Source organism: Aulonocara stuartgranti, assembly GCF_965226115.1.
Source record: "Aulonocara stuartgranti genome assembly, chromosome: 18".
NCBI classification, from domain to species: Eukaryota; Metazoa; Chordata; class Actinopteri; order Cichliformes; family Cichlidae; genus Aulonocara; species Aulonocara stuartgranti.
Window position 1 is genome coordinate 5566669 of NC_138954.1, and position 15583 is coordinate 5582251.

The following is a 15583-nucleotide window of genomic DNA, read 5'->3' on the forward strand; positions in this document are numbered from 1 at the left end:
GGACCAATGCTGTAGGTGGAGTAGCAATTCTGCTATGAGCTTATTGATCCTTTAATTTAATTCAGTTTTATTTATGTAGCGCTAAATCACAACAACACGCTTTATATTTTAAGGTAAATTGCTAAAATAATACAGAAAAAAAATCCCAGTTAACATGAGCGAGCACTTGGTGACAGTGGGAAGGAAAAACTCCCTTTTAACAGGAAGTATTCTCCAGGAGGAACCGGGCTCAGGGGGGTGCGGCCATCTGCCGCGACCTGCCTGTGGATGAGAGGACGGAGCTGCATGAGCTGAAAATAGCAACAGTCAAGCTGAGAAAACCACGTGCCGTGGGCAGAAAATAGTGAAACAAAACATTTAAAATACATCTTAGACTGAATTTAAGATGTTTTAGTGTCAACATTTAAAAAAAATAAGACACAGGTATCATGGCCTCTTACCCCAGTGCTGTCGTTGGCCACGCTGCCACAGCCAGCTAGGCAGGGGTTAAAATATGTGATGCCATCAGAGCCGCAGACCGGAGCGTACTCGTGGATTTTACAGCCGCAGTTCACATTACAGCCTCCGGTCAGGTTCCTCTGCGTCATAGTGAGTGTAGGTCTGAAGGGAGAAAACAGAACCTTTTTAATTAGACAGTTATTTTCCTTTAAAGCTATTCCACTTCTGAGTGTTCAACACTGAAAACAAATTAATCCCAGCACTTAGTGGCATTAAGTCAAATTCAGTCTGTTAACAGGCAACATCATTACACTAAACACTGTGTAAAAGCTCATTTCTTGCTCGCATTGATCCGCATAGTGACTGCTTGTCTAACACATTACTGATAAGCAGCATCAAAGTAAAGCTCAGGCTGATGGAAAAGTCATCACAGCTTTTCAATGAGCACTTTCGGTACATTTCTCCATTATTTTATTTAGTAATGATGACACTGCGTGAGGAAAAAGTTACAAATCTTCTTCAGAGAAATCTGACAGATAAAGAAATTCACTGAACACTCAGACGATTTGACGTGTTTGGGAAAAGCCAAAAAGAAAAACTAGAATTCTTAAGTTATGGGCAAAACAAGCTGTTTTCAGGTCACAGTGGCCTTGGTCCTAGACGTAGAAAAACGAATCATTTCTTCTTTCCTTCGTCCATGTAAAAGTTTGTGCCAAGCTGGCACGTCCTGATCTATTTTGTTCACAACAAGTTAAGCAGTAGGGTTGGATGGACGCAGCTGTCATCAAAACACAACAGACGAACAAGAGGAAAAAGCAGAGAGAGGACGAGGAAAAGGAGACAGAAGGGAGGGAATCGAAAAGAATTAAACATGAAGAGTGGAGGGCGAAAGGGACAGACAGACTCACAGAGGGAAATAAAAAAAGACCAGAGGGACAAACGAGAGAGAAAACAGAGAGGGCACGCAGCCAAAGATCCTCTCTTCCAAGCTGTCCTTGGACATTTTCCACGGTTGCCATGTAATCGCTCTCAGGGACGCTTTGTGCAAAAGAAAACGCCTCCGTTCACTGGCTCGTTATCTGTTATCCTGCACTCATCCGAACATTCGCTTCCTCCCTGACATGAGCCACAGATGGGGTGATGAAAACTACCACCTACTCGGTCAGACCGGGAAATGATTAAACAGGAGAAAGGCCACGCTGCAGTCGGCAAACGGATGTCTGCGGTTTAAGGGAAAGAGTCAGGATTCCAAGTTTACATCTGGAAGGAGAAGCAAAAGAATGACACCAGGGGAGGTGCTGAAAAAAACAACTAAGGGCTGTCAGGTTGATGAAACTGCAGACTTGAATGGAGCAGATCTGGCCAAAAACTTGTGCCGCCTCTAAAAACATGACTAAAAATGAACTTCAGAACTGTGTGGGATGATTGCAGGGGAAAAGATGTTTTATTATGGCTTCATGTCAAAGATTTGAGTTTGTTCGGTTTACAGCAGCTATAACATTTTAAGAAAATTAGCCAAATATTTTATTCTGAAGGATAAAATCTCTTTTTTTCCTATTATGTTGTCAACAAATAAACCTGCTGCTAATTGTCTTCAGTAACCATCTAGCTGTTATAAAGGCTATATAGTTATAAAGCTGGAGGATATGCCCACCAAGGTTTCCTAGTAAATAAATAAATAAATAAATAACAGCCAAGAAGTTATTCTGTTTCTCTGAATAAGAATAATGCTAAAAAATGCAGTACAGGAAATGAACAGATAATAACGCTGAGAAACCAACACATTCCTGAGGTTCATGAGGTTTTTTCCTACCTTTTTTAATGGAAGAGTTTTGACTTTTTGTATGTCAGATAAAACAAGCTCTTTGAAAATGTCACCTGGAAAACCGTGAAGCCAATTTTTTCTGACATTTTCTAAATTTTTAAGATCGAACAAACAGACCAGTTTGGAGCAGACGTCACTGATACGTCAGTCGGGTGACAGGAAACAATTAGAAGAAAAGAAATAGGGGAAAACTTTCTGCTTCATGTGATTGTAGGTAACAAATGTATTTTTGTGTCACTGGAAGTCAGTACTGAAATAGCTGCAGATGCCCTTTACAGTGAAAAGCAGAGGTTTATGGTTACAGTCTGTTATAAGTGACAAACTGGGCTGAATGAAATCATTCAGAGAGCATTTCACAATCAGCCAGCCCTCCAGGTTTGGTTGATCATCTTTAAGACACATGAAGGCACCATTTCATTACAGTACCATGTCAGCAACATTAGCAAACAAGCAAACTAAACTATTTATAGCCTGCTTACAACACCAGCCACTGTCAGTGCAAGCAGCAGGGCCTATAATGATATTATAACCACGATGTACTTTTCAGTCTGGACACCGACTGAGTTAATGCTGCTTTCTATCTCAAGTGCAAAGTTGGAAGTATAACTGCTGAACTTTGTGTTCACTGTTCACACAGTATTTGCAGCTAGGCAAAAAAGTCTTATACAGAGAACCGACTGGATTCTATCAGTGAACGTGCTACAGCTGTATTATTAGACTGAGAAAAAATATATACACTGTGCTGTACTCAGGCGCTGCACTGATGGCTGAATGGCTCCATCTTCAGAGCAAGTCACCGCCCGTTTTTCCAAATCCGACCTATAACCTGTGAGGTACAAGGAAGGCAGCATAAGCCTTCGGATCACGTGACATCGCCATTGTTTTCTGGCAGAGGTCTTAAACATCTGTTAGTCTTAAAGACGTTTCTAGGATCCACTCTGGTCCAAGTGACAAATGCTAGTGCCACCGACTATGCGTGCATCCTTCAGTTGGACGTTACGTGAACTGTAACAGGAATGATGACCCGTGCAGGGCGTCTGTGACTCTCCGTGTCTGTAACTAAGTTTGATGCCTGCCTTACAGGGGAACCATTCACAGATCCAGAAAATCCATCGCCCACCTCTTGTACAGATGTACTTTTGGTCTTTGCCTCTAGCAACAGGCAGTACATCAGTCCTTTACACAAATATCGGCCAACAAAACGCTGTAATAAATGTCCTGGACATGACTTCAAAGTGCAAGAATGCACGTTGCAAGAGCTTTGTCTGCTTGTAGGCTGGTGTTTGGATGTTTAGTTTTTCCGCCACACAGAAAAACTTTGTCACAAAATGTCTTGTGTTGTTATCAGTGTGTTTTCACACTGCGCTGTTTAGTCTGTTTAAATCAAACTCTGGGCTGTTTTTTCCTCTCGGTGCGGTTCACAGATGCAGGTGTGAACACAGTCATCACTCTGGTGCTGATGAAAACATCCACAGAGATCCTTTGGAGGAGGTCTCAGTCATGTCTTAACAAACTTCAGAGCAATTTGTTTAGGGATGTGAACGTGAGCCAAGCCAACTTTGAGCTAAACACCCCCTGTACCTCCAAAAGTTGATTCTGTTCATCTGTTCGTTCCCACAAAACGCTATGTTCTATGGAGTTTGTTCTGTGTGAAAAGAAACCAAATCATGGGGAAAATCTACACGTTTACAAACTCATCGACTGATTTGGACCAAAGTAAATAAACAGTGTGTGAAATCAAATCAAAGCCCACCAGAATCCAGAGACCTCACTGCATTTTAAGACTTTGTATTATCCAGGTAGGGAGGATGCTGCCTCTCATGTTTTTGAGGCTCGAAGATGATGCTCATAAAAACAGGGCCGAGGTCAACATTACACAAAGTTGGACACGAAATAAGGCTGAGAAAAGTGGCAGGAACAGATTACATGTGTTTAAACGACCAGATGAACTATTTGGCTGACTTCACTCTTTCAGCCGCTTTCATTACTCAGTTTCTTTAACCCTCCTCCTCAGTCAGTCTGATTTTCTTTTACTTCTGTCTGTTTATTCTTAGCTTCGTCTTTGTCTCCTCCATCCTTTGAGTGTTTCTCTACATCCTCCACAACCACATCACTGCAGGAACAGCACACACAGACCCAGTGTAAAGACTCAATTCAGACATGAATGAAGTGGCATTGACGCCGAAGTGACGTCGGTCTTCCTCGTCAGCTGTGATGCAGCACGACCCACCACCTCCCCGGGTTTCACCCGCCCAGCTTCTCCTTACCCGGTGGTGTAGGGGATGTTGATCCCTCCGAGGTTGATGCTCTCGCAGCCCACGATGAACAGCGTGGAGAAGCAGAGCAGGGACACGCCGCTGCAGATCATGGCCAGCTTGGCCGACTCGCGAGCGCCCAGCTTTAGCTTCTTAATGATGTAGCCGCCCAGGACGATCCCCACGCCGGCACTGGGTACAATAATCACACCTGAAGAGACAAAGACAAGCAAACAGAAATAATCAAATGTGGAAAAAAGTCTTACCCGTACCTCTCAGGATCAGCAGATTACAATAACTTGCAGCCACAGAAACTTTTACCTTTATACTATGAAAAGTTTATAATGAGGCAAATGGAGGTGGGGCCTCACAGCTTCATCAATACAGGAGATAACAAAGTAACAAAGACTCTTTTCTATTATGGGATTTTTCAAAGCTTCAATACCAAAACGGCAGCAATTCAAGATCTGTGACAAAGAGGAACAGACAAATGAACTGGGACTCTGTCTGTTGACCTGCTTTCTGATAATTCACTGGAGGAAAAAAGGGGTCGTATTATACGGAGCCCCCCAGGGGACATGGGAGAAAAAAAATTAGGGAGGAAAAAAAAATTAGGGAGGAAAAAAAAAATTAGGGAGAAAAAAAAATTAAGACGGACTTTTGCGAGAGCTCGCAAAAGTATTGCGAGCTCTCGCAAAAGTTTTAGCCGCATTCTTCGGAGGCCGCCAGCTCGAAGCCGACCGGGAGGTCGAGGCACGATGTGCCGGGAAAGCGGTGTTCCTCCCGGCTGTAGTAGGTCTCGACTTCCCGTTAGCTTCGAGCTAGTGGCCGCCAGCTCGAAGCCGACCGGGAGGTCGAGGCACGATGTGCCGGGAAAGCGGTGTTCCTCCCGGCTGTAGTAGGTCTCGACCTCCCGTTAGCTTCGAGCTAGTGGGTGTCAGATCTCCAAAAACGTCGGAGCACTTTTGCAAATATGTGATGTCTTGTAAACCGAGCAGGTATCTGACGTTTACACAACTACATTCACGCCTCAAAATATCTTAAAAGTGTATTTTGTGACCCAGAAAGAGTAATATTACAACTAAGTAGCTGCCGCCATTGTTGGAGTTTTGCGAGATCTCGCAATACTTTTGCGAGCGCTCGCAATACTTTTGCGAGATCTCGCAAAAGTCCGTCTTAATTTCTTTTTCCTCCCTAATTTTTTTTTCCTCCCTAATTTTTTTTCTCCCATGTCCCCTGGGGGGCTCCGTAGCCTTTAAAGAAACTGCAATATTTGTCTTTGAAATTTTACTTCATATTTGAGTCTTTGAGGACGCTGCGTGTTGCAGACTCATTAGCCATAAAAACTAGACGTGGTAATTCAGTTTGGTTGTGCTGCTTTTCTGCCACCAAGTGGCCATAAATTCACCAGGGTAATGAAGTCAATATAAACTAATCCTGTAGCAATTAAACCTGCGGCTGCACATTGTGGGGAATTCACTTTTTCTTTTTACCGTGTGTGCGTTTCAGAGTATGACGCACTGCACTTTGTTTCTATAGTTACAATGCGTTTGATGAGGCGGGTAAATTATCTGGACTAAGGGCCAGAGATGATTTTCTCTGTGTGCAAAGCATATGTTTATCGTTCAAGCCTCAGCTCGCTTTCAAGCTGGACTTTCACAGATCAAATCGGCGGCACACTGTGTAGCTGTGGCCACTGCAGCTATCGCTTTCTCTTCAATGAGATCCTAAAGAAAACGCAGCGATCACAACAACATCCGCCTCCGGGCAGCCTTGCATTGCCATGACAGCACACATTTATAGTGTGGGTAGCCTCGGAGGGAGTGAAGCCTCTAACCCAAGCAGAGATGCTCTCTTCACTCAGTAGGTGTTAGATAATGTGTCCTGTGCAGCTGTCTGTCCTCTCAGCTTGGAAGATGGAGTCTAACGGAGGAAGCTTCTGTCTCAGAGTAGCGGCTCCATGCTTTTTTTAACTCTATATCACGAACCCAACAACACATAAAAAACACTGCTGTTGCAAGTTGTAATTAGTTGGTATGTGTAATATATCACGTGTGCATTCCTGTTAAATGGGAATTATAACAGGAAAAAGTCCATAAAGGTATGTAGTTCCCGAGGGTAAAAGCCCAGCCGTTAGCCTCAGGGAGTCCCCAGATCTGTTCAGTCCTAAGTGACTGTCATTAAAAGCTCACCACACTGTCTGGTTCTCTGTAAGCAATGCTTCCTCCTTAATGAAACCTGCCCTACGTTCAAGATTGTTCTAGAAATGTTAAACACAATGCCAGCATGACTAAAGACACGTGGATTACAGACTGACTGGCCATTTAAATCCAAAACCAAGCATCAAAATCTCAGAAGCCGATATGTGCAAGTGCCACAAAACTGCAGTTCCTCTAAAGGCCACTTGAGGCAGACTCCTAAAGAAAGTAACCTGTGTTCAAATGTCCAACGCAGTGTCTGATAACAAAATCAGTTTGGGGCTCTAAGAACAGTTTCAAGTGATCAGTGGGTGAATTTTCTGTTTCTTTCTTGATGATCGCAGGTTTAAAGCTAAAAGAAGTGTGGCTACACAACATCAACATGCTTTCACTAAAGCTTTAAAGTACAGAAGACACTAAACTGCAAAAACCGAGTATGATTTTTTTTCCACAGTTGAGGACAAAACACTAAACTGTGGATTTAACTCTAAAGACGTGGGCACAAAATTATATCCTACACTTTATCTTACTAATTCTGCTGAATGAGGGAAGGGAAAGCGCCGTAACTCCAGGCTGGTGGGGGCTCCTGCTTTGCTCTACCCACTCAGGCCCCTTAAAGTGAACAGCTGTGGATACCAAATTGGGGTCCTGGGACCTTCACAAACTCTTGAGCAGGTTCCCAAGAAATAATTTTATTTCACTCACCGGAGGATGGCATATTCTGAAAATATATATGAGTGGCAGTTCTAATCACAGGCTTCACAGCCCACTCCGCCTACAGCTGAGACAGTTATGCAACTCAAACACTAAAACATTTCTGATAACAAGATGTAATTTCCTGGAGAAAAATCATACTAATGTGGCTAAAAGGAATGAAAGGAATAAACAACATTAATGCAGAACCAGTGTGAAAAACACTACGGTAGTTTGTTGGGTGTTTATAAACTCCGCTTTCAGTAATCGAGTTTTTTGTGTGGAAAGTTCAGATGACTCATGGTTACCTACAAGTGTGACTAATGATGTGCTGTTCTTTGACGACAGCAATCAAAATCAATTTTTTAAAAGGGCAAAGTCTTGTTTTGTTTTTTGCTCGTTTTCTTTTTATTAAAATGATAAATTCAAAGCAAAAAATAATCCGTACAGAGAGTGAGAATCATTTAGAGGGACTGAGTGGGGTCATTTTTGACTCCACTGTGTGTACGGTTCTGATATTTTTCACTATAAAAAGAATTTCTATCATAAATTTGTCCCTTACAATCTGAAGATCTGGAGACAGGACACGACTGGCTGAGGAGGCGACCAGTTAGGGCATCTCTGCTTAGACTGCCGCCCTTGTGATTCATGTAAGCAGCAAAAAAAGAATCAATGGACGAATGTTTTCTGAAACACTTTAACTTTGTGGAGTTATCCCTATGAGTAAGGGAGCAGCTGTAAGTAGCCTTATATTTTCTCCAGTAACAAAATAACTTCCTAAATCTGGGATGAAATGGAATCATAAATGACCTCACTCTGACTTTTCAGTTCCTAAAATAGTCCAAGTCAGTTTCATGAGGGCCCACAGTGGTGAATAAGAGTCACATTAATGGCCACACATACACAGCACATATATTTAATGTCAAATGTATGTCCCAATCAGCTCTCAGTTTACAGGTTCCAGCCTCCATATGTTTGACACCCCTGCTCTAATTGAAGCACTCCTTCTTACAGACTTGTATACCCTGCAAGCTATTTCATATGTGCAGAGTTCATCAAACCTGATAAACAACAGCATTACGCAGACTTCCACATGTGGTCCAACTGCAAACAGCTCTCGTCTACCAAAATAACCAAAGCCACTAAAAAAGGTCGTCAGCCCCGAGTGTCATGTTCATTTCAGCTGCTTTATTTATCAGCCACAACAACGGGATGGCTTTAAACAGGACTGTACACTTCTATATGGATCGCCTGATACAAGGCAGCATTCGCCTCAGGTTGGATTTTCAAATTAAAGGGACAGTTCACACAAAAAAGAAACCCATGCGTTAACACATTGAAATGCTATTTATCCATCTAGATTGTTGTTGTTCAGATCAAATACAGAAAATCAGCACAACAAGCATTCAAACGCTCTGTGTTTAAGCTAAAGTATTAGCCTGTATGCCCGTTTAAGTGTGCATGTGCATCGGCGTGTGACTGTGAGTGTATGTAGGACATTAATGTGCTTGTATCTTTGTGTGTTTCTTAATGTTTTGTGTGTGATGCACTCAGTGCTCCAGCTCAGCGTCCCAGGTGCCCCCTTCATTTGAAGAACAGCAGTTTCTTTATTATTAATGTGCTGGCTTGCAGTGCTAGGGTAACAGCCTCTCTGGCTCTGCTCTCCGATAAAACCAGCGCTGCAGTTGCACAAATTAAAGCCCTGGATGTCGTATGAATATTCTGGTCTGTCTGCATGCTGTCTGCAGGAAAATCACAGGAGGCTTCATTTAATATGAGAAATAAATTCTAAGTTTAAAAAACAGATTTATTGAGCCCAGTTTTCAGTCTTTGCAGGATTTCAGAGGTGGGATGGTGAGGCGAAATGCTCTTTAAAATGTGTACATTTAACTCACCAGTGTAGATGCTAGCATTGGAGGCAGGGATCCCAAACTGAGACTCGATGAATTTAGGGATGAAAGTGATGAAAGCAGTTACGATGGCGCTCTCTGCCGTGTAGGACAGGCTGACAAACAAGAAGGTCACATTGCTGAGGATCCTCACTGCGGCTTTAGGTAGGTCTGGAAGAGGGTGAAGAAAAAAAACATGAACACAAAGTAAAGCTTTTGGGGTTTTTTTCTGTCAGCGTCACAACAGTGAAAATAAACCCTTCTGATTTTTGCAAATCCGTTTGTGATTCAGTCTGAACTACAGATGGCTGAGACAGACTAGTTCAACTGTCCTCATAATCTGCACGCTGTCAAAATTTGTACACATTTGCACACACGCTGTTCACTGCACACAGGTTTAGAGTAGCTTTTCTACTCTCAGGAGTACAGAAAATATGACAAAAAAACAAACAGAGCTGTACTATCACAAAATAAATAAAACCACTCAACTGGGAAAAAAGTGGCTGTAAATAAATGTGAAATATTTCACACGGGGGTAAGAGAACCATTTAGCCCGTCAAGGGCTGCCTGTAAAAATCCTCACAATCACGAACAACAGCTAAAATTGAAGCCTTCAATACTACTTCCTTAATTTGGCACTTCAAATCAAAACTTTAACCACCCCCTTGGCTAAATGTTCCTAAATCAGTGCTGTGAAGAGGGGCAATGAAACCAACTCCATTTGGACTTCTTTTTCCAAACTTTGCAGCACTCAGAAGAAAATAAAAGCTTGCAGTAACACGTAACACGTTCTCTTGACTTTGCTGTCAAACCTTTTCAGGAGGAGCTGCCTGAGCAACACCGAAGTCTGCTTAAATCATCAAAGATGCTACCGCGATGTAGCAAAAAGTATATTTTTATTTAGTTGCAATCCTGAAGAGATTAAAGCTCCAGCAACAAATGTCGAAGCAATGAAATCACCACATACTACTTGTGGCTTTCAGCGGGGTCAACACGAAACAAAAACAGGACTTTTGTGGACAACGATCGGCTCTAAACCATCCGTTGTTGCCTCACTTGTTGCTGTGCGTGCTGAGATATATAACTGATGGTTTTATATCTTTCTACTCTGTACCCATCCTATTTTAAAATCCTATTGTAGAAGTTATTCTCTATACTAAAAGTGTAGCTATTGCTTTAACCCGGGCGTCTCGAAACTGAAGCTCTTTAGCCCATTCTCAGTGGAACCGCGTGGCTTTGAAAGAAAACTAGATGATCGTGATTAAGGAAAGTATTTCATCATTTATTGTTTTGGATACTGTTGTGTACTGGAAAAAAAGTTGTAATATTTTGCGTGTCATTGCCTCCATGTATCATCCGGTTACTTATTCTCTTAATTTTGCTGACTAGCTACAGATTCCAAATCCAAAAGAATGAAAGTCAAGGAGGAAAGTCAGAATTTAACAGTGATATAACTACATCTACATGTTTGCTTTGACCACCAACACTGCTGGCTTAGCAGTATGCTTTCAGTCAAAATTACTCCTAATTATCCTGTTCCTGTTACTAATTATTAAATTGGGACAATTTTAACGTGGTTAATTGGGACTCACAGGGGACATCTTAGCGTTACAGCTACTTTGTTTCAAAGCAGGCCTAAAAATGCTAACAGGTGTTTTTGTTTCTCTCTACGTCACAACTGTTTCATAATAAAACTGACAAAGTCTTTAGTTTAGTCACGTTTCCTAAATGCAAAAAAACCCCCAATGTTACTTTAATGAAAATAAAAAGTTTGTGGATTGCAGAGTAGAAACATGTGGTATACGATATGAATTACTGACATGCTCACAGGGTTATTTATACTCAATAAGCTGTGAATAATCATTATAATGCTGAAATATGTTTTGTGGCCCCAAACTGATTTTTAGGGTAACATATTTCTCAGAAACGGCTCTTAATAGTAGAAATCTTCCTGCTTTATTCTCTTCTCTGGTAGCTGCAGTTACACGATAAGCCTCTACTCTGTTATTCAATTACAGGAGGCTGACTTGGATTCTGCATTCATTAGACTTGAAAGACCGTCTGAACTCGTCTTTTAAGGTCAATAAATTGAACTAAAGAGTTATATTTAAACAGCCCACACCCTCATAGTTCTGGGAAACACTCCTCTAATAGTTGACATCATCGATTTTCCAGTACCTTTGATGTCCTTGCCAAAGCCCATGGACGAAGTGACCGTCTGGGTCTTGTTGTTGCTCTTCTCCTTGAGGACGTCGTCGTCACTGGACAGGTCGTCCAGACTCAGCTTTTTCCTCCTCTTCTTCTTCTTGTGTCGGGGCGGCAGTTTCTTGGGGAAGGTGAACATGGGGAAGATGACCAGCAGCATGGCTATGGCGCACAGCAGGAACCCGCTCCACCTACACAGCCCAGAGATTATTGAAGTAAAATATTAAAAACACATGTTTTTATTAAATTCTGAGTCCGTTTTTACTCCTTTTGCTACCAAAGAGTCAACCTCAGACTTGGTATTATCTCATGTGCCTCATTAATATGCACATAAACTGGTACACCATCATCTTCCTGCTATCATCACCTATAATTCATGTAGAAAGCTCGTGGCTGTTAGCTTGTGAGTCACTGATTATGCTGTCAGTCAGAGGAAGGCATCAGTGAGAGCTCTAAATAGATGACTAACCACATCTCACACACAACAACAGATTTTCAGATGGATGATATGTGCGAAAACGTGACCTAAGGACCAAACACATCTTGGTTTGGAAGGATTCAAACCCGGAGTTTGTTTTCAGATGCGACCGTGTTGGGAGAGGTTTCCTTCTCTTCTCACACATTTAACACAGAGACGAACAGGGACAAAGTGTATTCTACCCCTCCAGACTTTAACAGAGTCCTATTATTTGGTGTTGAGTGAAGTACACTCTGTCTGTTATTACTGCCCCAGTCTATCATACAGAGCCGCCCAAGTGTGTCCGTCCTGCGACTCATTTAATCACAGATGCGCTCACAGCTACGTTGGTCTCGTTGCATCTCTGCACCCACAGTACGGGGAAGCCGTGAGAACAAGATATTCCCGCAGTACAGCCTGTACCAGGAAGAATGCGACACTGTTAGAGTCACATACAGCAAATAAATGATCGACTCTGTAATTGGTGGACATAAGTATTAAATTGTAGCATACATGTACATTTATAATCTGTATTTACTCTCTGGTTTCCATTTTTAGTCGGCGCAGCATTCACCAGCCACGTTAATTTGGCTATATTTGGAGAAAAGGAGGAAAGTATTGGTCAAAATGGAACCTCAAAACAATTTAACTTTTTATTAAATTTTTGAAAAAGGCATCTAGATGCATAATCCTGCTCGTCTCCGAGGCAGAGCCATTGAATATCACCAAAGGGTTAACTTAGAATCCACCCCAGGTACCAACTAAAGTGTGTTTCTAGCACTTTCACCAAGAAAGATACTACTGAACTGTACTGTGTTAATGAACTGAAACTTAAGTAATACAGTTTATTTACCACTAACACTCTGAGAAACTGGGGATAAAAACTCGAAGGATACTCTTCAGTGCCCCGTTTGTGAGCTTCAGCACTAAACCCAGTGAATCACACTGAAGACACAAATGGTTAACTTACTGTGTTGGTAATAGTAGTGATACTCACAGAGTGTATTTGCTTTAATGGAAATTTATATAAAAAAACCCACCAACTTCAACATACACACATATTTTACATTTCGATGGGCTCATGGCAGACTCTTCTCACCAGTTTCCAATGAAGCGGGGATCACTCTGGTCGATGTTGACAACAGTCTTGGGGTCCACGTAAAAGCCGATGAGGACTCCACCCAGCAGGTAGCCAGCTGCTGGGCCCAGCGCTCCCATCACGTACATGATGGCTGAAAGGAACAGAGAGAAGCAGAGAGCTCGAACTTTAAATGTGTGCAAGTTTTGGCCGAATATCAAAACTACTTTTAGAGTTGAACAACATCCAGCAGACACAAAGCAGCCTCGTCATCTCACTGGAGTCAGTTCAGATAAATCAACTCCAACATTCATGCATCTTTTCTGCTTTGTTTTGGTCTCAATCTCTTTTGAAGGCCATCAAAAGCTCCCATCTTCGACTGTGTGCTGTCTGGTGCTTTGGAAGTTTTTTAATGTGACCAAAACTGAGCTAAAACATGAACTGTGCACGTGTTTGAGAAAACCTGGTTGGATATTTTGTAGTTCCTCTCTCTCACAAGTAGCACAAAGCAGGAAGAAGTCACAAATTTGCACTATTTTTGTATGTATTAAGTGAGAAAACTGAAGGAGGCAGCACACGACACGACATTAGCTACAACCAGGATCCCAAGACTGATGGGATGGTGGCAGGTTAGGAAACGGCTAAATTCGATTCTTTGTCAGACACTTCCCTTTTCCAGCAGTGCCACTAGACTAGTTTTACTGCAGCACATGTCCCAGAGTTCATCTGCTGCCCCTCAATAAATCCTAAACTTTTTCAAGTACCTATAATTGACAGAGGAATGATTTAATACTGTGAGTACTATGAATGGATTTCATTTTGTAATGAATGCTGAAAAAGCAACCATCTATCCATAGATTGTATAAAAAGGTGGACATACCACTACATACACATTACTTTTTTTTTAATCTATAAAGAAGGGCCTAAAAAATACCATTTAAAATGTTTTTTTGTGAAGTTGTCAATTATGTGTGACTAGAACACTGGTTCATCCCTTGTGATAGGAGCCATTTTTATGCTGCAATGACTCATAGGTCAGTGTTAAGGGGCTTAACAAACAAAAAACATTTCACTGAAAATGGACAGGTACGAGGGCTGAACTGAAAAAGAGTGAGCTTTGCATTAGTGGGCACTGCTCTGCCATCATGGCTGAAAGTAAAAACCCGAGGTTGAACTTAAAGCTAATAAATGCTGAACAATAGTGAGGTAGATTATCACAGCTCAGAATGCTGACTACTCCATTAGCATTGAGAACAACCGGTACAATTACAGCAGACTGCATTTTGTTTAGCTTCTGTGTCAAAGTTACACCATTACACTGAACTCAATGACATTTGTCAAACTGCAGGCCTTATGCAACACTAGAACTAATCTAGCCATTTACAAAAGGTCGTGTGTGTGTGTCATGTGTGCAGATCATATGACTGTGCAATCAGGTGGCTGCTGAAGCTGCGAATAAGATTTCTCCAATTAGAGGGAATTAAAATCTTTAATTCCTTGGCTGGAGTTGAAAGCACTTAAGAACTCAAAGCTGGGCCAGGCACTGGAGGAACCTGAAAATTATCTGAACCAAAACTGTCCTGGGAGTCCTGGGAAATACTGGGAGCACTGGGTTTCCGTCAGTGATGGCTTAAACTGTTAACTTCACTTTAGTTTTGTTTTTTTTTTGTTTCTATTTTTTTTATTGTTTACTGTTGTTAAGCGAACACGACATATATCTTCTGACATCTGTCTTTTACATTTTTGCTAGTAATCAGCAGCAAATGATACAAACTTTGACCAACAAGTATGAGCGCTTAGTTTACTTGCTTATACTTTGTTATCTGTCCTTTTTTTGTGGATACTCGTTTCGTAGAATAATTGAGATGTTTTTGGAACATGTCTGGAAAGCCAAGTGAAAAGGCACTGTTCATGTTTAACTTCAAATCACTAATTTAGTCCTGTGATGATTATTTCAGTTATATTAGTGCTTGTGAACACGTAACATGGTTTCCACTGTGTTTGTGGCCTAGAAGTGACTCAGTCAATCTAAATACAAACAGTACGCTGCACGGGGCACAGGAATGACACTAAAACTGAGATGTTTGTCTCTTAACACAGTTGTAAATGTTGTGTTCCTGTTCTTTTAACCTTCTTTTAAAGAATCTGAGATGTCCATAATGACACTTTTTGATTTTTTTTTTTGTTAAACTGCCAAACTAACACTTAACAAGATGCACTTAACTTTCACTTATGTAGCATGCTTTTACTTCAATGTACTATATGAAGGTTTAAAAGCCTTATTATAAATAGTGCAAATCAAACAACTTGCCACTCTTACAGTGATGTTACGTTTTTGATCATATGCTGAAGTGTGTAGTTGTCGATACTTGTTAATTAATAAAGAAATAATTTGATCTTCCTAAATACAGAACACTTCTGCAGTAGCTCTTCACAGGACTGACCAAGTTTAACTTGAAATCATGAATTTTGTAGCGTCGTTGTGGTTGATTCTTGCAAATATGTGTTTTTTCCCCAGTGGGTAATTACAGCCCACTGTTACTGA

The 15583-nt window shown here is 41.4% G+C and overlaps 1 protein-coding gene across 7 annotated transcripts in view; it reads right to left on the reverse strand.

The window, feature by feature from the left end:
- The window catches only part of LOC309694493 (solute carrier organic anion transporter family member 5A1-like), a 51275-nt gene that overhangs the window by 15583 nt on the left and 20109 nt on the right, over positions 1-15583 (reverse strand). For all 7 annotated transcript variants that reach the window (XR_014272888.1, XR_014272889.1, XR_014272890.1 and 4 more), the window contains 5 exons: positions 13060-13192; positions 11477-11694; positions 9305-9469; positions 4531-4729; positions 441-600 (listed from right to left, as the gene is read on the reverse strand). Coding sequence is in view for 3 of the 7 variants with exons in the window: in XM_082514622.1 (XP_082370748.1) it covers positions 441-600; positions 4531-4729; positions 9305-9469; positions 11477-11694; positions 13060-13192 (875 nt within the window). In the remaining 4 variants the exon portion in view is untranslated. The remainder of the gene's footprint in view (positions 1-440; positions 601-4530; positions 4730-9304; positions 9470-11476; positions 11695-13059; positions 13193-15583) is intronic.